The sequence below is a fragment of the Phymastichus coffea genome, unplaced genomic scaffold (assembly GCF_024137745.1).
Source record: "Phymastichus coffea isolate CEN01 unplaced genomic scaffold, Cenicafe_Pcof_1.1 PCOF00154, whole genome shotgun sequence".
In the NCBI taxonomy this organism is placed as follows: Eukaryota; Metazoa; Arthropoda; class Insecta; order Hymenoptera; family Eulophidae; genus Phymastichus; species Phymastichus coffea.
The window spans coordinates 283241-307428 of record NW_026706965.1 but is presented as its reverse complement, the minus strand read 5'-3'; the positions used below and the strand labels follow the sequence as shown (position 1 = coordinate 307428).

General features: G+C 38.2%; 1 protein-coding gene across 3 annotated transcripts in view; it reads right to left on the bottom strand.

The window, feature by feature from the left end:
- Positions 1-24188, bottom strand: part of LOC131672576 (disheveled-associated activator of morphogenesis 1) — a 79656-nt gene that overhangs the window by 16534 nt on the left and 38934 nt on the right. The window contains exon 1 of one of the 3 annotated variants that reach the window (XM_058949904.1): positions 21578-21960. The exons of the other annotated variants lie outside the window; for them this stretch is intronic. Coding sequence (XP_058805887.1) covers positions 21578-21616 — 39 coding nt within the window. The 5' untranslated portion in view covers positions 21617-21960. Of the gene's footprint in view, positions 1-21577; positions 21961-24188 lie in introns of those variants that run through there. 3 annotated transcript variants of the gene reach the window in all.

Genomic DNA, 24188 nt, shown 5'->3' with positions numbered 1-24188 from the left:
TTGATTGTTTTGCCGACTGCATGACTCGTGTAAAGGCCAGACTTTTTACGGCATTTTTACGAGGTTTTTCTTTAGTTCGAAGTCATTCCATTTGCGTTCGTTGTTATTGCACGTGCGATTACGCTGCACAGTACAATTCATTCCTGAATAGACTCTTATTTATTAAATACGATATTCACATTAGCCGTCATAGGTAACAACTAAATTGTAAAAAGAAATATTGATTGCTCTGCTTGAAGCCAAAGTATATGTCAATGTCTTATTTAAACACTTTGATTAGACCAATTTCATCGTGCTACTCAGTCACATTTAGGCAACGTACACTGGAATTTCACAATACTTATAAATAGAAGCTATTTTATAAAAACGTACCGTAAATGTAAATATTGTGAAACAAGTATTTTTTTTCATTAATAATAAATGAGCTCAACGAAGTAAAGACTTAAGCAAAATTGATGTGAGACATTTTTCCTTTGTAGTTTATTGAATCAAAACGAATGATTTGCTTATCTCCGGTTGAAACAAGAGTGTACGCGCACACTTTGCTTGATATAATTTACCCTCAGTTATATTTCCTTTTATCGCCGGTTTCCATGTAATGCATATTAACCGCATTTCTTAATATATTTTAACATATTTTTACCGTGTTAACGAGCAACTGATTTCACTATGGTTATATGCTTTATATTCCTATATATATTTTTGTCAATTTAATCAACAAAAACTTATTACTTGAGACCACGCTGCTTGATTATTGGCATTGTTTATATGCAGCAAATACCCGCAAGATGAGAATATGCCGATAAAGAACAATAATCGATTTATGATGATTGGGTCGTTTGCATTGTCTGGGAACTTTCATTTCATCTTGCTATATAGGAATCCAATTGTCTTGTTTTTGAAAAGGTTTGGGCTTCCCTGGTAAAGATGTATGAAAAGAGCAGAAAGCGAGTGGATCATTGAGTAATGGCATTGCAATGCGAAAAATCGGTCATTCAATGAAGTCATAAATCATTCAGGTGTGTCATAAAAAAAAATACGAAATCGACTAACGGAAAAGAAGTTTATTGAAATTGAATTTAGAAAAATCGTTGTTTGTATTATTGCTTGATTCTAATACCAATGATATTCAAAATTGATAGACCGTGAAATTCTTATGGTTATGAATAAGATATCAATGTAGAGTGACAGCTACTGAATAGACAAACTTTTTCAATTGATATGGTGTTGATTTTTATAATTGCAAGACAGAATTGTGTACTGAGCTTATTGTATTTCCGATTGTACAATTATCTTTAGATTTTTTATATAAACCAATAAAAAAGATACATCTATATATCATGGCATGCGTATATATATATATATATATAATTTACGACTGATCAATCTGCTATCTGTTCCGATGGTTTTGTTTAAAAGAAGTAACTTTTTCTCATCATACACGCGATAATTGATTTCTTCCGTATTACAAATCGAATCATTTCTCTCATCAATTACTATTTCAATCAAGATAAAAAAAATCACCCGCCACAAAAACATTTGAGACGAGGCGAAGTTACAGTGAGGAATGTTAATTAAAAAAAAAATAAAATGAAGCAATAAAGAATAACGCACAAACATTATTGCTCGAACTCGACAGGCATTAAGGTTAAAAAATAAAATACTCCTTTCTCTACTGACTACGTGTGAGTATCGCACTATGAAAAATTTATGGATTATTAGTAAGATCCAATCTAAAGCGATGATGCGCTTAACCCTGCTCAGCACAATAAAACGAGCCACGCTCTCGCCCGTAATTTTCTGGTGCACGAATGTTTCCATCGTGATTACGTAAAAGCTCACCGAAAAAACAGACGACCCCCAAAAAGAGAAATATACATATAATATGTGTGTACGCAACATGCAACAACAGAGAGAGGGGGGGGGGAGAGAGAAGGGGAAGAGAAGGAAAGAGCAGACAGAGCGCAGTAAAATCATGTTGTACTTCCCGGGGAAAGTGCGGCAAGAAACTGTTCCTCGTTCACTCGGCCACTCTTCTGTTCGCGAGATCTCGCTCTCGCGGAAGAATGTCCCCCTCGGGGCCCCGCGCGTGGAGATCCGAGCTTCTTCGTGTCCACGGAATACTTTATGCGCCGCGAGCTTGCTCCGTTATACATCAGATATACGCGTATTCGTTTGCGACTTGGCCGCGCGCATGCATTATGCAGCCGCTATACCGAGATCATTTGCTCTGCACTCTTTTCTTTCTTTTTCTTTTAGCGTGCGGGGATGCTATGCTTGTTTGTGCGACGACGGCTCCTTTGCGGCTGAAATATTTATCAAAGCTCGCACTGACCGAGTTGACAGCGATAAAATTGAAATTTCACTTTGTCATGAAAATCAGCCGCTCTTAATGGAATACCCTTCCTTTTGCATGCAATTCAATCTAAATACTATAAACTGTTCTTATTTTGCCAATTAGTCTCCAGCTAATATTCTATCAAAAATTGTAAATCTCCAATTATTTCAACAAATGCATTCTGTGCAAATTAATTATTTACAAACACGGAAATTGACACTCTGTTCCTCTGCTGCACCGTTATCTCGCACAAAGCTGAAAATCATTAATGCGAATGAAAAATCGTTCTCGGAATAACTGTTTTCATTGACTGATTGCAACTGTTACCCCGTTGCATTTGGCGATAAGATTAACTAACTTCCCCACTATCCTATCTATACGCGAGTTTAAAACGCGCCACTTTACAATCGATGTACACTAACTTAGACTATAGCTCCACATTGAAATATGCAAGGAGAGCGGAAAACTGTACAAACGTGAAAACTTGTTAATCATCGTGCGAGTGTTGCATACATATCCGCGAGAGTAGATAAGCCGAGAAATGGACGATAGCAATTTTCATACGGGGATATATATATATATATATGTATTTTATATATATAATATAAACGTACTGACGACCTGATTGTAGGCATACGTGATCGAGATGCTTGGCTTTGCGTATCCCACCAATGAATTACGCTTGATTTCTATCGGCTTTATGTCATACATGCACTGAATAACTTTATTTTATGTGTACACTGTACTTGAGCACACGCAGGCTCTCGTCTATTTTCTTTTCTTTCTTTGCACTGTCTTAGACGCTGTAATACCATCTCTGAGACACCGTTAGCTACGGGATTTCAACGCGTTTCTCTGTTGTCGGAGATGTTAGTTTCGACCGATGCTATCGTATAGTTTGTTGTTATGACGTGCGCTCAAGATGCGTGAACATTTTTTCTATGCTCGAGCCTGATCGTTAAATATTTAATATTCTCCTTGCGTGCCCGATGAAGTAAGATTCATAGATGTAAAAAATAAAGCGTTGCTCGAGCGTAAACGAATCTTTCCGTCTGGTAGTAGCAAAATTAAAAAAAGAATGCCTAATTTACGCGCGAAAGTACGCTTAGAAACAATTGAAAATGCAAAAGCGAAATACTTGTTGAAATCATGCATGAAAAATATGCAAGAACTGTAATGCGTCTCTGACTTTCCTATTTGTTAAAATGCATATACAGCGGAGGATCATTTTAAAAGTTTCACTTTGAAGCTTGAGAGCACGTCACGAGCGTGTCCCACTCAAACGGAAAATTGGATTTCGCTTGAATATATGGTGCTTCGGACGAAGAAGAAGCGAAAGCTCGAGCGTGGTCAGGCGGTAAATCGAACAAGCACGCACAGACAGAAGTCAAATGTATATAATATGCATGTCAACTTTTTTCCAATGGGAATTATCAACATTTTGAAGCCTTGGAAATACGTAATTTTCTATAATTTACAGTGCAGTATATACAGATTCATAACTGGCTCTTGTTTCACTTTTTTCCTGGCGTTTCGATGAGATTAAATAACATTAAACGAATAGTATTAAACGTAATTGAAATAATGTTAGAAGATAACATAAGAAATAATGAATCTTTAATTATTTATTATGATCGATAATCATTTTCGTTGGTTTAACTAACCTTGAAAATCTCTAGATCTTAATAATCATTTGTCAATATAAGAATTTCCAATAAAAACTTTTGCCAGTATTTCAATCCTTCGATTAAATATTGTTAGAAAGGAATTTCACTGTTATGATACTCGGCGATAAATGTGATAACTTTCAATAAAAAAGTAAGGGTACGTTTATCTCACTCAATAAATTAGTCCGCCTAAATGCAGCCAATCGCCAATTAATGGCTTACTTTCCTGGTGGCGCAGGTAATACGTTGGCAAATATAAATCAGCATTCTTCAAGCTAACAAACGATCCCTTTTTTTTATTTTGTCGAACGTCATAATGAAAATAAGTCGACAGAGTCAAACATAAATCAATCGTTATTGAATTGACACGATAAGGCGCGTCTCCTTTTTTTTCTTTATTTTCATAGACTGCAAGCGATTTCACCGTGATTATAGCCACAGTGCATTATTTGTCTCTTTTTGTAGATAGTACTGTTTTATAATTAACTCGTGAGAAAGTAGCAGCCACGTATTAGCGCAGAATATATTGAGTGTGATCGGGCAGGAGTGTGGAAGAAACGATTTGATCTCGTGCATAGTACGCAAGCTTTCGCGTCTCACAGTGCGGCTCGACGACAAAAATCGCGAAGCTGTAAATTGGCACGCCTCGCATTGACACGAAAAGTTCCAAGCTCTAATACATTGCGAAGCTGTCTGATATTTGAAAATTGTCTACTCCGCCTCCGAAGATAATTAGTAATGTATCGTCGGAAATTAATTCTATCGGGCACGTGTATCGCTACGGCGGACTTATAATTGCGCGAGCTATTATCAATTAAAACTTTTCTGAATAAATATTAGCTAATGGGTTTGCTTACGTTGTGTTGATTAGAATCTACAGGCATAAGGGTATTGATTCTCTCGCCTCTACGTATGAGTTATTGGCATTTCGTACCGAGTAAAAAGCTTTTTAAAGACCATTGTCTATTTTTCCTTTTTTCAAAAAAGAAAACTACGTAAAATATAAGAATCTCTATTTACGTTCTACTCGTATACTCGACCCATTCCACTTACCGATTAGTGCATAAATTTCGTTCGTTTATTCGATTGTAAAGTGAAACTTAAAAGGTAAGATATCTTCACTACAAAAATAAATATTAATTTTAAAGTTTAACTGGAAGAATGGAACGTAAACTCCCACGCGTAAAAATAATCCCGCAGGCCATGTCTTTCTTCAGGTTTACATGCCGGTACGAATATCTTAGGTGCCTTTAGAAAAACCAAAAAAAAATGTAGAGTCTTTACAGTTACACGTGTAACGGCGTGAAAGCGCGTGTTTAGGAAGCTACGCATTTTCATAAAGAAAAAAAATTACCCTATAATGATCTCACGAATAAATTTAGCGATGATCGCAGCCATCATTCTTGACTCGTCGTATTGCCGATAAACTGCCATGATCCTTATTAAGGAAATTTTAAAATGGCTTTAGCGTGCGCGCGTGAAAGGAACTAATTGTAATATCGCATGCAAATTCATTTGAGCTATAGCGCAGCGGTAATACACTCAATAAGAAGCTATGAGCCACGTGTGGAAATCCATTTGAAGAGCTTTCTCCGGCCCGGTGCAATAGATTTACTCAGAGGCAGCTTCGTATCTCTCTGGGCCTGCCACTCGCATAAAATTATTGCTCAGCATTAAGCTCGCGTAGAATGTAGTTTTTAGAATCACGATTTTTTAAAGTGCTGTCAAAGATTTTACTATATATTTTAACTTTGCAATATCTAGGGTGAATATTATGAAAAAAGGAAATTTTTTATTTTAATAGGAATCAACACAAAATTTAAATTCAATAAAAATTTGAGGCATACGTTTTCTTATTTTTAGTATAATTTTTTTACTGTAAGCAGTTTGTTATACGAATTTAAACAAAATAAGTACAAAAGAAAAATTTCTCAATTTTAAGAAAGTAATTTTAATTAATTAAAAAAAATATTTCTACTTTAAATAAGACATTGTCGTTTGATTATGTCTTAAATCATGAATATTAAAGAGTAAAACACAAAATCAGTAATTACTTTTACAGTGCGAAACTTATATGAAACATAATTCAAAATTTTCATTATGTTGATACATTTGAAGGCGTAGCTATTTGTTGAAAATTCGTCGATATAAAAATGCCAGCATGGTGATTTTAAGACCCCGAAATAATATATACGACCGACCTAAATACAAACCACAAGTAAATCTTTTCTGATACTTAAAATATTAAATAAATTTGATGTTTGCAGTATTTAAAAGAAAAACTATGACAGTAAAGAGAAAGAGTCCATCGACTTTAGAGCTCACAGTACAATACAGTTACTTCAACCACGCCGCACCCGTAAAACCTGGCCAAAGAGCTTAAAAGATCGACAGCCTTCTTTTTCTGGATTACTCATGCTTGTGGATTAAAAAAGCGAAGAGTGAAGGAATGCGCGTTCGTATTTTCTTGCGGACGTTTTGGTGGAAAAAATTTCCGTTATGCAATTTGGCTTATACCTTGTCAGCTTTCCGGACTCTTACAGCTGCATTTTAAGGTCAACGTCATTTGCGCCCCGTTCATAGAAAAAAAAAGTAAATCAATAAGATCGTATGTGATGAAATGATATCTCTGTCCAATACTCAGTGCTAATTTTTGTACAAGTTTCGTTACTTAATTAAAGTTGTGTTCAATAATAATATCATTATTTGAAAATTGTAGTAACCAAAAAAAATTTATACTCAAAGTTTAGATAATAAATCACTTATCGCGAGTTATTTGGACTAATTTCCCACATGTAATAATCTTATAAAATAATCGTAAGGCCACCGCTTGCTACCGTCGAGCATTTTTGCCGGCATACCGGCGCAACATCCTTGCTGATAATAAACGATATGCACTATAAGGACAAACCCAATTGCTTATGTGTACAATGCTTATACGCATACCGGAGAAGTGGATTTATAAGCGAGACATATAAATTTATCAGAGGCTGGTTTTTAAGCCAGCGCAGCGGAGGCGCGTGTGACCCTATAACCTCCATACGTCCTAGAGGTCCGTGGCGGCCGCATAGTAAGCGAATACAAATCGCTTGCTTTGCATAGCCGATGCAACGCCACGAGAATTCGTTCGCTTTTTTCTTTCCTTTTACGATGTGCCGCCTAAAAGAGAGAGAGAGAGAGAGAGGAGGAGAGAGAGAGAGAGAGAGAGAGAGAGAGAGAGAGAGAGAGAGAGAGAGAGAGAGAGAGAGAGAGAGAGAGGAGGAGAGAGAGGAGAGAGAGAGAGATGAGAGAGAGAGAGAGGAGAGAGAGAGAGAGAGAGAGAGAGAGAGAGGAGAGAGAGAGAGAGAGAGAGAGGCACGCCACTTTGTCGCTGTCGTAAAGTTTATATGTGTTCTTTTTTCTTTCGATTGCATGAGACACCTAACATCTTTTTTCCTCGTTTTCTTGAGAAAAGAAAATCGCTGTGTTGATGCCGAAGATCAGATCTCGAAACTAATCAGCAGGTAATGTTAATCTGTTGACCGGTTCGATGGGAAACAACATATCCGAAGGTGTAACAATTATAATTGAATTCTTGCGCTCTCGACTTCCACGAAAAGATGATAGCGTCGAACGAGAACGAAAATGTCATTTTCGTTGCAGAGGTGCAGATATCGCGTGCAACGGAAATTGTCGGAATTGAAAGAAAAACTTAATATTTACAGCATACCGTAAGTACCGAATAAACAATAGCTCGCATATATCAAGTATAGGCAGCTCAAGCCGCCTAGTTTACGAGCAATCAGGCGTCGTGCGAATAGCTAGAGACAGCGTCATAAATCGACCAACTCGATATACCCTCTCAGCGTATAAAGATCATATAAACGATGCAAGTGTTGCGCATGTTGGTGGTAGCTTGAACGACATTCCTTCACCGCCCGCGATTTACACACTTGCAGCACGCGGGCGTAAATGTGACTCGAAATCCTCGCTTGCGCGAGTATATTCTCTGTGCGTTCGATCGATCTATTGCCGATAAATCAAAGCCACTTATAAAGCCCATTGGCACGCGCAGAAAATGGCCGCCATGTAACCTTACCGATCTTTTAATTTAGAGCCGAGAGCGCAAGGAATGAACGGCATTTGAAAAGAAATTTTACGACTACAATAAGCCAATACGACAAAAGTGTTACACTAGGCCAGTCACGCTTGTCAATATGTGAAAAATCATCGAGTTCGATTAGCTTCTAATTACTATGTGATTATGACTTCTCGCGCGGCGCGCCGGATGAACGCGTTCCCCTTACCACTCCGCGTTCATGCTCTAACGGCTCTTTCTTTTTATCATTACGGATTCGCAAGCTGCATGTTAATGGGTACAGCGGCTCTATAACGCTAAGTAGCCGATTATCGGCATCTGCTAGTGTGCTTGGGGGCGCTTATAAATAATGCATGCCAACCGCCGTCGTCGCAAGAAAACTCCAATTAGAAATATCTCTAATAAAGCGTCAACATGATTAATCGTTTCATTTTTTTTCGATGTCGGACACGTGCTTTCGCTCGCTATGGTTCACGCGTTTTTCTCTCCCGTCTCTGGATTAATCGCAGTCGAGAGAAAGACATTTGTGCTTGGTACTGACGTTTGCTTTTTATTTTTCGTATTCGGATGGCTATTAGTGCGTTCGTAAGACCTCTTATTTCTCATTTGAGCGCAGCAAGTGAGCGATGATTCGATTAAAAAACAACTAATAAAGTGATTTTTATAAAGATGTATGTCGATAACATACACGAAAGTGGACTGTTAACTTTGCGTGACGAACTTTTATAACGGGCGTATATCATCCGAACTCGCAAGCATTAATTTTTACTGTCCTCCTTACGTACCTACAAATGTGAAATACGATCGTCTTTCTCCTCCGAGACATTTGATAATGAAAAAAATGAAGAAAATGACATCGAAGCGAAGCGCGCATGCATGTAAGTAAGTCAAAAGTGAAAAACTGACGTTCGAAGTATCATTATGCGCCGATGCCGATGCGACATATACGTACACTGCGTAGTATCATTTTCTAATGTCAGCTTCGTAAATGTATGTACAGCCAAAGCATTTGACCAAATGAATAGCTTTTAAGATTGACTAGTCATCCTTCGAGATACTCCTTACCATAGTCAATGCGATGATACTGAGAGCACGAGTACCTTCTATCTGTAATGTTTCTTTGCGAGATTTGACCGCAATTTATTTACAAAGCAGTGAATTGTTATAAGAATATGATGGCATGATCTAATGAACCTTTTCGTTGGCCAATCATGTCAAGTCAATGTTTCTTGCTTTACTTTATGTTAGTCGAAGGTTGAACTCGGTTGGCAATTGGGCTGGTGCATAACATTTATAATTTACGATGCGTCTGTAAAGAAACTACAAGACTCGTCACATGAAGCTAAACGCTGGTATATCATTAGCGCATTTTTAATCTTACAACGATTAAATGATACTCTTTTGCGGATATGAAAACGTATTACCTCCTTAAAGGTGAAAAACAAGAAACAATTAATGATTGCAAAAAAAACCCTAACAATTAGCAGATGACCGACATACACAAGTAATTCAATATATGTGTATCAAAGCAATGCGAGCTTTACGATCTATCGACGAACACGAATACGATACACGATCCCAAACCATCATACGTAAACTATTGCGCTTCATGCACCGTGAAGCGTATCACGCTGCCACCATCGTCGTCTAGATCTTCGTCTTGCTCTGTTATTCACGTCGTCATCCTTTGACCGACGAATTAATTTTTTTTTTCAGAGAGAATAACGGAAGTGTGATACTGTAGCAGATGGTACGAAAATTCAATCGTATCTGTATAATGAATTGAAGTTTTTTTTTCGTGCTCATATAATTTTTTTATAATACAGGGTTATACTTATTTATCGTTTCTATGACAGTACTGAAGACTGTACAAACATTTACGTTTGAGGCATACATAATATTCATTTGCATGGATTGTAATCTCAATTCATTCAGAACATGCATTGTTTTATAAGGGTATATTTTCAATTATAGCGGGTTACGAAAGATGTAAATATTACTATGCTAACAAGACGTTGCGATGTTAATCTATTGCACATAGGAAGAAAGTGTGAAAAAGAAATTATGAAAATTGGAAAGGCAAACAAGTGAAACAGATTCAATTAACGGGTTTTAAAGGAACAATATGAACGACGCTGTAAAGAGATATAAATCAATTATGATGAATTTTATCCTTCTACATAATTGTCATATCTAAATATTTGCAAGATTTACTGATAATATCAACTAAAATAACAGAACTTAGAAAGTAAGCAGGAACATAAGGAATTTTGTTATGAACATTTTAAACTATTAACGAATATTGACAAAAAAAATAAAGTTATCTACGAAGCTTTAAAAAACTGTGATTTTATGACTTAAAGAATTGTGTAGGTAACATTACAATTCAATACAAAATTATGTAAGATTGTTACAGAGATATCAATAAAAAAGAAATAAACCGCCAATGGATTTTCAACGTTTACTCATACGCATCAGTGTATATCAAAAATACGGATTATGCGAAACCTTTCCCTCATCTTCGGTTGTCGCTTGCTCGTATTCTCGATGCAGTGCTCGCGTAATGCGATTTAAGTATTGACATGGGCGCCGACGACATTATTGTCGCATATATAGTTTCACTTTTGGAATATCTCTGCGGTAAGAATCGCGGGACTTGCGCGCTATGCACAAGCGCAACACGTGCATGCTAATTCTGATGCGGAAAGCTTGTGCGTGTGAATGTGTGTTTAATAAAATCCCGTAAAAATAATTGACTCGTGGGTTCGGTAGGAAGTATATTTTTGTCACAAATGAATTTGTTTTGAAATAAAATCGTTAGCGTTAAGAAAAACAAATATAACATACGTTTGCGTTTGGTTAATGATTTGCAGTGTATTAATGTTGAGTTGATTGATAGTTACGACAACTATTGGCCTAACCACACGCTTCACAAGTGTATATGAGAATATGGTATTCTTCCGTAGAACAATGAGAACTCGGATACCGTACATTTACTCTAGAATTTCATTATTTCGTATGACATGTCGTATTACGGAGAATTTGTCACATAACACATCAATGAGGCGTGTGTGTATCACGCAACGCAAGTGTAGTCAAGGATGAGATAATCGTTTCGCGTGATACCGAAAGATCTTAATTTTATGATGGAAAAGAGTAGTTGACTAGTACACCAAGCTCTACGTAAGCAAAGTGGCAATTTCAAATTAATTCTCAAGAAAACCTATGAAAACAATAGGCTACAGCGACGAAAATTCTGCGGCGGTTACATCTTCAATATAAAAGCAGCGTGAACTACGGTAGCCCGATTCAGCGCGCATCATTACCTAAGTATTGCATAACAATAAACCATTACAAAAGGCTGCCTCTCTCGCGCCTGCAGCAAATCAATCGCTATACAAGTTTTTCTTTGGTGTGCGGTTTATATATATACACGCGCGGCACGGCAGCGTTATCAAAACCTTTCACCACAGGTTAGAAAGGAGCTATATATACGAAGGCAGACGCTTTACGCGCTTTTGCACGGAAAGAGAAGGAGAGAGAGAGCGAGAGACGAAAGATGAAAGAGAATGAGAGACTCTACTTCGGGCGTGCGACGCTATTATATTGCAAGCGAGGGAGTAGAGAGCACCTAAGTATCGATAGTTGGCTGCCTGTGAGATCCAACTATGTCGGCGAGTCCCAGCAGTCATAGCTCTCGCGTGATCCGTAGATTGATTATATACCTAGTGCGTGGGCGCCGAGGGAATTAATTTGCGCGTGTGCACATGGCTCCCGGGCTCTTCTTACACATGCACACGTGCTACTTAACGCGGTTACGAGACAACGGTTTCGTTTTTGGGAAGAAAAAAGATTATTCTCCGCGCGGGATATTATACACGTTGGATTAGAAAGTGAAAACTATACGAATTAACAACTCTATAATTGGAAATTGTGTTTGATAACCTAATTGATTAGTTAACTGCCTTATTGCATTCGTAATGACTCGAAATTCTGATGGCAGCTTGTAAATCATTGACTTGACTATTTTTCGGAAGATCCTAGCGTGCATCTTGTACTAAGAATATACTTACATAATTTTGCTAAGGTCATTAATTTGATATTTATACGGCTTCGATCTCATTTTAATAATCTCGACGGGATGGGATTTTTACCATGTTTATTTCACACCGAATTGCGATTCCCACTGGATTACTTATTCAATAAATCGGAATTTGTGATATATCGCGGTATTGGTTTCATTCATCTAAATTCGTCATGATTTGTTTCAATGAATAAACACCTCTTCAGGTCAACCAAAATAATAGTTCTCATCTGAATAAATATTTATAAAGATGAGATTATAATATTTGAGAAATTTTAAACAATAGTCCACAATGATAAGGTGTTATGCTTTAATAGGATAAACAGTTATATGCCGCGTCGCTTAGTACTTATTTCATTCATAAAAATTTAGTGCAGGATATCAATTTAATAATTTAATAAATTCAACGAACATTGATTTAACGTATTTTCTGCAAATACTGAGAGGTGACAATAAAATAGAAATATGACGAAAGTTTTGAAATGAAAAATTAATAATTTAGGACATCTACATAAGAAAATGTAGAAATGAAATCTACTAACTAATCGTCACATGCAGAATCGAAATACCTGATACATAGATCGAGTGTAATTATATGAGTGTAATTATATTGATAGATCTACTATCAATTAATTATTCGCGCTGTTTGCGTCCTAAGAAAATTAGCAGAGTTCGATTTAATGACAATCGCTCGATGCGCGAGATCGAGTTGTGAACATAATTATTAGGTACATATTGTTAAGCTCACACACTCACAAAAGATAATAACAACTTTATTATAAAAGAATGATAACGAGTTTTATTTTCGAAACTCAGAAATAGGTTAACAGCAGGTATTATCAGAATCGAGCTATTAACACAACAACTGAAAAAATCATAACACCGACGAGAGAGAGGTTGCTTAGCAACGCAAACGTTCTTTTGCTCTTCAGATGAGCCACACATAACAATATGTATTAATTATTTATTACATTTCATCATGTATATTGCATTTAAGAATATTTTACAGAACGTTACTCAGTCTGTAAACGTTTTGCTATTAGAATAAGCTCTATATTAAAGCCTGTCTTTACTGAAATCCGTGAACTCGAGTCGCACTAAAATTATATTACTAAGACCAAACAAGTATGTACTGCGCTGTGACGCTACACCAGTGTTTGGTCATATCAAATAAATTTTACTACCCTCGGTCTTTCATAGCTTTAGCTTATCGAATGGACGTTATGGGTAACACGTGTTGTTTTCGGTTGGCGCGCTGGCCCGAGCTCCCGTTTTACAACTTAACTATCATCTGGGTTTTGCCTGTCAAATCTCGTTCAGTCTTCTTTTTCCTACAGTTTTAGAGAATTACATAGACTGTTGCACAGTCAGGCAGTAAGCTCAGAGCCATCGGCCAGTTCATACTTACAAAAATAAAATTCACTATTGTTTGAAGCTAAAGTTCTATTAATAATTTCATCTTCACCTAATTAGTTTTACGTGAAGAGCACGAACGCTTTCGTACTCTCGACCAAAACGCTTTTAGCAATAAAAAATAATATAGGAATTATTACTATTAATAATTACGGAAGGTCTATTTTAATCAAATTACAATAATACGGTTGAGTAAAATAAAATTTTTCATTTGTCTTTTTTGTTTACAGAGCATAAAAAAACTATGCTACACAGACTTATTAGTAATAGCAACGTTGCGAAATGCACCAACTTATTATTCCTCGTATTATCACAATTGTACACAGTTATTGCTGTTTTATTTTTAAGTTTCGTTTAATGAGGTTTAAGTAGTTTATATGTTGGAAGCGTTTATGGAAAACGTCATATAAATTGTTGTAATTTAGAAAATTATTAATGATTGCTGATTTATTGAAAGAGAGAAAGATATATATATATATATTTTTTTTTATTCGAGAATTAGCTTGTACAATGAAAATGCACTAGCAAAACTTTCTTATAGAATTAAAATCAGATTATAAAAAAACAATTTATTGGAGAAAGTCGAACAAAACAATAGAGTATCGTTTCGAAAAATTCGATTTCACGCAACTACTTTTATGACTTTTCTAAAAGTAGTATACATGCTATGCAAATATGTTGGAACATAAAAAATAGTAGGCCTATTAACCGTTCCCCTTTCTCACACACAATGGGTTTCCTTAATAAAATTATTTTCGAGAGCATTATCAACGCTACATCCATCACATTCTCACTTTAGCTTACGGGTCAGCAAACAATCTCGTTGCAACGCCTTAACAAAGCGTATCACTCAATTTGTTCACCGCATCAATTTCGCTATAAGAAGCAAAGAAAATTCATCATCATCGAACAACTCTGTAAGCTGAATTTTCAAGTGGTTTTTTTTTTCACGCAACGGCTCCACGGCTTCATTAGAATACACTGGCGAAACAAAAAGAGAACTGATGTCGGCTGCACAACTGGTTTAAAACAATAGGAGCAGCGCACGCTCATTATTACGAAGATTTCCCCTAGGAATCGGTTTAACAACCTAGCGATTTCGCATTGCGCAATATCTTCGCTGGGCACGCGCGCGCAAGCTTAACGACGCGCGAACGTCTTCTTTTTTTCTTCGTGCTTCGCAAGCGTGACGTATACGCGTAGATCCTCGCGCGCAATTTCGTTTTTCCAAGTCAATGTACGCTTTGGCAAAATCACTGCTTGTGCGCGTAAGCGCGTGCGTGCGCGTGTGTAAGCTCGCGCATCGATCCCGATTACCAATTTCCTCGTTATTCATTACATTGTGAGAGAGCAAGGCTTCGGCTATACATGTAGGAAAAAATGTTTGGCTTGGCCATGCCATTACAGATTGCTTATAGCTGATGTGTTTCAGTTGCCACATTGAATGTAATAGTGGTAGTTCAAGTTCTCTTCGGCGAAATTATAAGTTTTCGATTAAATGCGACTTGCAACATACGACATTCGTCAAACTTGTTAGCCAATGAACGCGGCATTTCTTGTATTTTACATTTGAAAAGTCTTGGACGGCTTTTTTTTTCTTTTTCTTTATATAATCGCCAATTGCAGTATAATTTCTATTGTAGTCATTTATATGTCGTTTTCAATGGAACATCATATGAATAAACCGTTCGCGGTGAAATTATATGCGTCGTTAAAATGTAATGTAAGCTACCGCGTTTATTCAGGAAAAGAGCTATAACCAGGCACAGTTTACGATAGAATCGTAAAGTAAAAACATCATTTTCTGAAATACTTTTGCGGATCACTTGAAAAAGTCAATGTAATTACGAAGCGGTTACTCACGTGCCGGTGTAATGCAGAAATTATCGTCTAGCCCAACGCTGCTGTCTATCCAGCGATCAGTTAGAGTAACTCGTTGAAAGCAGGTGGCGGTACGATCTAGTTATATGGCCATTAAGAGCGATATGCAAAAGAGCGCATGTGCGCTCTCTCGTAAAACGTCGATTGTAAAATTAGGAGTTCAGCCGAGTGCACCTGGCGACACACTTGTAAACGACGCTTTTAACGACTCGAGCGCGCCCGCGCGCTCTCTCTCTTTTCTCGTCGTGCGTATAGCGGATCGCCGAAGGAAAAAAGAATTCGCGAATATTCGCAATTTGCGCTCCAATAAAACCTAGTCCATCGTCGCTCGCGTTTTCATATCGAAAGGCGCGCCGTGCGTTCTCGCGTTCTCGCGCCTTATTCGTTATATTCCTTGACGACACTCGCGTCTGTTGTATGCGTTTTTCGACGTTTCATTGCAAGCCAAGCTCTTTCTCTCTCTCTCTCTCTCTCTCTCTCTCTCTCTCTTTTTGATAATGCTTAGTCTGGAAGCTAGCAGAGAATTTTAAGTGCTCTTATCGGCCTGCCCCGGTTGCGTGAAAGGTAGTTCCGATCGTTTTTCCACTCCGTTCTACTAAAAGTCGTATTCGAAAGTGTGCGCACGCATACCCGAGTGCGCGCGCGCTTGCGCGACGTTCATATTCAATTTTTGTCCTCGCGCGAACTTTCATTCGTTATGATTTATCATGATTGTCAATTACTAGCTCGGTCCATTTGTATAGCCAGGGTAGGCTGTAAAAAGACACTCGAAAAAAGAAATGAACTGATAATAAATTTGTCGAATTTACGAGTATTTGAAAATCCGATTTTTTTAAGGTTGACCCTTTATCACGCGATGTGTATGTGTTTCGAGAAACAATGTGGCCGGCAATGTCGCTCGGTCTTAAACCTCGAATACGACAGGCATAAATTTGCCTCTCTCGCATGCTCGCGGCGAGGCCCCGATTGTAACACGTGCGCTCGCCAAAGGAAACACGGCCGCGAGGAGCCTCATACCCCTCTGCAATATTACACGGCGACGCGGTGAACAGGGGGTCCATAATAATCCGTTCGAGAATCGATACACATACCACTATACTCGCTATCATTATAATCGTAAATTTACGAGACGGCGTTCTTTCTTTCTTTTACTGCATTAGGAGAAAACGCCGGCAACACGAACGTGTAGGTGTAATTTCGTGTCGGCGACCGCTACGCTGCGTAACTTGGATAACGACATATCTCGGCTATATTATACGAGCGCGTGCTTCGAGATGTGCCGAGATAACTTGAACGTCAACAGTGTAATACGTGCGTGGACAAATAGAAAACTCTCCGTTGGTCTTTTTATTGTGAAAGGCTACTATTGCAGAACGTGAAAACGACGCAAGATTAATGCATCGCCGCGTGAAATTAACGCGTTTCTAGCATTCAAAGATAGACGGATGTATCGATGTTGTGACATTGCACGTTTTATTTTACATTCATTTTAAGTTTGATTGTTCTGTCGGCTCGATCGTTTGCAGTTGAATGTACGATCATTGCTTGCTCTTTAATAATTGAGCTACTGCCAGATACGCTCACCCAGCGGCCATACAATTATAATTACACAGCAAGAGAGTTTTTTGGAGGGCGAATGACTTACCTGAAACAGAGAATAAAACAAGATTCAATATTATTTCGAGCGGTTAATTGGTAAAAAATAAAATCAAATAGAAATTAACGTATCCTGAGTGATAAATATTGCGCGCACGCGATAATAAACAATAATCGTTTTCATTAAAAAAGGAGAAATAAAGAAGTTAACTTACAATCTGAGAAATGAATCGATCTAGACGATCTCTCTCAGTCGCACACGGCGCCTATTTGTTCGCGTATACAAGACGGGCGCTAATTCGAGTTAGTCGACTCTTACTAGTAGCGCGCGTAAAAAAAACGATCAGCGCTAGTAGTGGCGACGATCAATCTATCTTAATCTAATCGATCGCTCAAAAACGTCGCCGACAGCGCGGACGCGACAGGAAGCCCATAGCACAGAGACAACAAAAAGAACACTTCGGTTTTTAACGAGCGGGGTGGTCGCGACTGAAGACCAGTATACCTAACGTGTATACATACATATTGCACGAGAGAGAGAGAGAGAGAGAGAGAGAGAGAGAGAGAGAACCCGACCGATGAGTCTATTGACTTCGTAACAACGAGGTAATCGCCGCACTGCTGCGCTCTTGCCTATATAAGAAAAAGTGCCATGGAGCACAACGCGGCCATTCCGTTTGAATCTTCGCCGCGACAGACCTTACTTATTGCTTTCAAAATGGAATACTATCGAGCTTTCAAGGGCTTATACCTTTTTTGATTTTCGTCGGAGCTCTTTTTACAACCGTTAGCTCGACGAACACTCTCGTCTAACTAATGTTACGAGATCGTTTTTTTATCGATTATTCAACTTCATGATCTATTGACTGGCTTCTCATTCGGATTCCAAGTTCTTTGTGACCTGTCGCGACTACAGAAAAAACTAATGCTAATTAAAACGTCGACACTGCTCATGCAGATCGCGTAAGATTGAATTGTTTGAAAAAACCCATTTCAAAAAGACGACGTTTTACTTGTCACTGTCATTTCATTAGTGCGGGAAAGATAAGCCACACGTCAACTGCGAGCGAAAGAAACATCATAATTTCAGTCATTACCACTACGTGAAACCCGGTTGCAGTGTGAATAGACAATTTCACAAAAATAAACCAAACGATAAAAGTTGCCATTTCGATTTCATGGCGCGCATCAAAAGTCGGAACCTGTTTTGCAATCTTTGCGCGCAAGATTAACTAGAGATACATTTATTAAAAGCGATTCGCGGAGTGAAATTCAAAAGTAATGTCGAGATACACTTTCGCATGTGAGTCCAGATATAAATTATTAATAAATCGTTTATTAGCAAGTGAACAATATATTATCAGCAGTAGCAGCAGCAGCAGCAGCAGCAGCAGCAGCAGTGTACACGCTACTTTCGTACTTAAAATGTCATTTATGCACATTCTTCGTGTACCGAGCTGCAATGAAGGAAGGAAAAAAGAAGCGAGCGCAATTTATTACGAGCACGTATATGTTGTGTGTGAACCGATAAAAATACGCGTGCGCACTGATGTTGAATTTATGTCGGTCGTGTTTCATACGATGATTTCATGATTTCACTCGATAGTGTACCTGTACGTATGTACTGTTTACCACACCACAACCATGGCGCTATCAGCATGATTTAGAGGGCTAAAGGAAATCCAGCCTTGCACTTGCCATGTTAATGGTGTACTAAAAATTGAGTACACCGTTTTAAGAACTCGCCGCGCGATTTTCAACTAGTGCTTTAATTGCCAAGTGTCGTTATAGATATTTATTCGAGCTACGTTTTATCGCGCGTATAAGTAAATTCAATTTCGATACCAACGATGATCACCGTAGACGAATGCAATGACGACTGCAAGGGAAAATAAAAAATAAAGCTTGCGGTTGAGTTTTTAGAGGTTTGTTTGCGAGCCGCGCGATGAATAGCGCAACGCAAAAATTAGTTACGTTGCAGCATACGCAACTTTTCGAGATTTTCATCGGCATCCGCGTGCGCTTATAAGCAATTTAGAGCAAACTAATCCTTCGCTTGTAACATTTGAATTACAAGCGCGAGAAGATCTTGCGCCGCGACTCAAACAAACTATGGGGACACATCGCCATGCTGCATAACTTTTAAACAATGAAGGATAGACCAGGTTTGCATACTTTTCGTTTGCCAAACTACGAATAAATAATCATCAAAGCTGCTTCGCTTATATAGGCGCATTAAATGGTACACACATGAGAGAGAATGACGCGTTGGACCCACGTGCACGAATGGCGTAAATACTTTATTGAATGGCCGTAAACAACGATCGAACAATTTAAAATGCCTTCGGTAAAAATATTTTTAGTCGCAACAGCAGCGCTTACGAACTAGGTAAAAATACCAATTATCCCTTTCGAGACTCGCGTGATACGTTCACTCGTATCGGTTCTTAGGTAATAATCTAATGAAGATGTAAGCATGTAATTTTTTTGCTATCACAAAATGCACACAAACTTCTGCCTATGTAAATTGTTTTTTTTTTTTTCGCAAGATTCAAGACTTTTCTTACCAATTAATTTACTCGCGTAAAATCCAAAGGCCATTCTTGGCAAACTCATAAAATTGCCTGCGGATGGCAGCTTGAGTGCGCCTGTGTGCTTGTATATGCGTATATCCTCGAAGAAAGTAAAACAAAACGAAAACTCGAGCGGGCGGCCACTGCCGCTGAAAGTGGCACGTGAACGAGATACACATTCGGCACAGCGAGAGTCCGATCAGGTAATACAACTCTCGGGCAAGTTGCAAGCCAGGCACTTATAAGATATTCGCGTTTTCTACAAATAGACCAATAACGCTCGTATATATGTGCTTTTGCCGCGTGTAATGAAAAAAATTACAAAGGTAAAAGAGAGATCCAATGGGTTGTTATGAGAAGATAAATTTACCTTGAGTTCACATAATCATATATCGACTTGATTCTTCATTTATATTTCATGCAGAATGATTCAATTTTTTATTGCACTTTTTTAAACTGAATCGCAAATAATTTTTGAAAATACACAAATACTGCAAATTTATAGTCTGTTAAATCGAATACGTATTCTTTAGTTACAAGAAAGATCAATGATTACTCAACTAGATTTCAATCTCGTTATGTGATAACATTGCTTTATCTCATGAGGATCTGCAAAAATATGCTCACCTGTTAACTTTATTACGATATGAAACAGATATATACTCGTGCACATAATACCAATTCAGATGATACTCGAGACAGTCCATTAGTGAAATTCTTAAAATTTTAATTTTACTTTCATTCGCTTTTTATAAAAATTTAAAAAATAAAATTATGTAATCACATTATTTTGTACTTTAATGACTATAATTTTAGAGGTAATTGAAGATATTTTTTTTCGATTGAGAAAAAGTTCAGAACGGTACTGACTATCGTACATACATAATTTTCACATACAAACTAAAATTGCTAATCGATTTAAAAACTAGCGAGTGATATTACTTGTAATTTTTAAATTCAATATGTCATAATTAATATATCATTAGACGTATTCCATTATACAATCTTGTAAAGTTTGAGTTATATAGAACCATCGTATCGTCAACTCTAATAAAAATGAAATATAAATTACTAGTTTCAAAAATTTGTCAACGAAGAATATCCGATTCGATCCTCAAAATTCATGACCCAGCCCAAATTTCCTAGCAAATTTTAGGTCACGCGAGTGACCAATTTTGAATGAAAGACTGTTAATAATGAAAAAACGTCGTTCACATGAAGATATTCAATGGAATTTCCGAGAGCGAACAAAGTTTCAAAAGCGAATCGATTAAGAACTGCAAAATTTAGCAAACTGCAAGCTCGTAAATGCGACGTGCAAAGTAACGCTAAAGCTTAAATTGTTATCTATACGAGTAAGCAGTTGGTGCGTCGCGCATCAAAATCAGAAAGTGCATTAATGCCGGTACTAAAAGTGACAAAGTTGCCGGCGTGAGATCGATAAAAGGACAAAATTCGAAAGCCGCGATCGTAAAAGCCAAGCGCAAAATAACGCCGAAAACTTATACTGTTATTTGCCAGTAAAATTTTCGCCGTTTTTACGTATTATATAGCTTTCTTTCGCGCGAACTTGAAAATGTCTGTTAACGTAAGCGCATGATTCCCCATAAAGCTACGTTTAATGTCAATAATTAAAAGAAAAAAAAAGAGAAGAAAAAAGAGGCAACATAGTGTTCGATCGATAAAAAATTTGAAAGAGCCGGTAAACAACTTGAGCCCGAAACGCGCACACACGGTTATTTACGAGTAAAAGTTGGTCTGCGCATCTTCCACTTACAGCGAACGTCGCATAATCTGTTTACAAAAAAAATGATTCGCTCGGTTAATGTCTTTTCGAACGGCGCTAGCTCATATTGATGAAATAACAATCAATCGACCGGTATATCCTAACCCCGAAAAGTATACAGTTATTTGTAAAGATTTCGAGACTGGCGGAAAGAATATTACCAGGTTGATCTTGCCCATCTTCTCGAGAACGGTATCCATCTCGGCTCGATAAATCGTCGTCTCTCCCTTTTGCGAAGCACTTTCGCCTCCTCCTTCTCTCTTGTCAACCGGCTTATATCGACGTGCACATTCGCGCCGCGCGACTCGTCCTTTTTTTCCCTCGCTCTCTGTCTCCGGGGCAAATTGATGTGCCCTCAAAATTTCTCTCTGCGCACGTAAACAGCACTGTTCCCGATTGTCAAAATAACACGTACAACTCGTTGTCTTCGCACTTGTATGCGGCTCATCAATATCACAAACTCGTCAAGATGCGTGTCTATGTCTATCAGCGAACGACGCGATCGCACAGCAGCCTCATGATGCTCGCTTGATTCGGAAAGAGAGAGCGGACAACCTTCCCGGTCGCGATCGCGAGCTCAACTAGCACGTCGCCAGGTGAAAAGCAACACCTCCAGCGCTGCACAGGTGCACAGCGCCGCCACCTGACCGTTCACTCGCGTGCTCGCTCGTTCTCTCAGGTAGGGGGGCCCACTTGAACGCAACTCTCAGACCCGCTTCCTCCTGGTCAAGCTCTCTGCGATCTCCGGTACAGCTCTTTCTCTCTCGCACCCGCTGTACGTATATGTATGTGACGAGCTGTGCGCCAGCTTCTCTGACGATCTGTTGATTTATTCGCTCGAATATGTTTGCGGCTCGACAGCCGTTCCTTGTTTTCTGTGTTTGTAATGCCGCGAACCTCGCTCCAGGTTTTTCCTTCGCGCTTTTTCTTCAGCTTCAGATCTGTCAATTTTCTATTTTCTCTGTTCGATTGCACACCTAACGGCTTACAAATGTTTTTTTTTTTTTACAAAATACAATCATCTTCTTCGCTGTGAATTTTGAATGCGCTAATTTATGAGGGTGACAAATTAGTAAAATTTCAATTTTATATGACAGTACTCTAAAAATTACTAAGATTCATGTAAAAATGACAATGCGGTTGTCACATCCGTGCTTTGTGAGATTCACTATCATCTAAGACATTGACTCACAAACTACGTTTTCAAAATTTTTATAACGGCAATGACCACGCGTCAAATGGCGCATCAATATGTAATTATTATTCATCAGCAAGTTCCCCACTAATGTTGTTATATTTTATAGCGATTAAGCAAAACTGAAATAACGAAAACTTACTCAAATGGGTAGTATCGCAACGTGTTTCGTGACAACCAAGCGAACTGTCAGTCCGCCTATTTGAAATAAAATATAACGCCTATAATAAATCTCAAAGAAATACCGTGTGACAAATGGATAACGGTGTATATAAAATTTCATCCAGTATTGCCAACGTCGTCGCTTTGAGCATTAAAAAAGTAATTTTTGTATTTTGGCATAATCATGGCAATTGCTTGCATTATCGCTCGAAGCATCGAATTTCTAAGCTTCTGCAGGCCTAACGAGGCCTTTTTGGTTCACCTATTTATCTTTTCTTAAAATCTGATCTAACTTGTAAAGCGTAATAGCTTGTTTTATGAATATATTTATTGTAACGGACGAAACGTTACGAATCATAATTAATCTTTATTCTCTGTATAAAACGACATTGAATTATAATAATGTTCGAAAAGAAGTGCCTTCGTGATTGTAACGAAGTTTCGAAAATTATTTAAGACCCGGAGAACGAAAAACACTTGCAAGAAAAATACACGGCACGCGTTCGTGCACAAGTGCTGTCTCGAAATTCGTAAAAGTGGATAATATTACCAGCGAGTTCCAAGCAAACATCGGGCCGACAGACAATCGCGTAAGTACACATTTATCGCGGAACGCAACTGATACCGAAGTAGCTATCGTAAAATAAGAACGGGCGCGAGCGAAAAAGGCGAAAAACGAAACGATTTCAGAATTGCCGAGTCGTCGGCCACAGATATACATGCGCGAAGTCGACTCGGAAACTATATTTGCGAAAAAGGAAAGAAAAAATGCGTTCGCACACGCGGGAGAGTCGGCCGCGCGCGCGTAAGTAACACTGTAAAGTAAAAAGTCAAGATATTTTTGGTCGGGGAGAAAGAAACGATTAGGAAAGCGGGAAAGTGAGAGAGACGCGAGCGGAGCGAAAATAAAAAGGAAAAAAAAAAACGAATGCGAAGAAGCGGTTTGTGCCGCGCGCACGTAAGGCGTGAAAGAGGAAACGCGACGCACACGCGCCGTCGTTTTGATTATATTTCATATAAACGAGAGATAGAGAGTATCGATACGGTGTCTTCTCTCAGCGCGATATTTATGATAATTTCCGCTGTTACTTATTTGTCAAGAAAGTCATAATTTCACCGAAATTTGTCCATAAGTACAGAGAACTCGGGCTTGGAATAAATTTCTTCATTGATGTTTTCAGAAGCAAAGGAGTCCGATTATGCGCGTAACAGCTGGGCGATTATTTATTGAACTTTCAGAAAAAACAAGCGTTTCTCGCGGTCCTGATTTGCACCTTAGACAGCTGCATCGAAGCGTCGAAGATAGTATCGTAAATAATTTGAAATTGCATTGATAATCATCGCGAGTGATATTTACGAGAGTATGCGACATTCTCAATCGGTCTTGCCTAATTAAATCCGCGAAAAAAGACGAG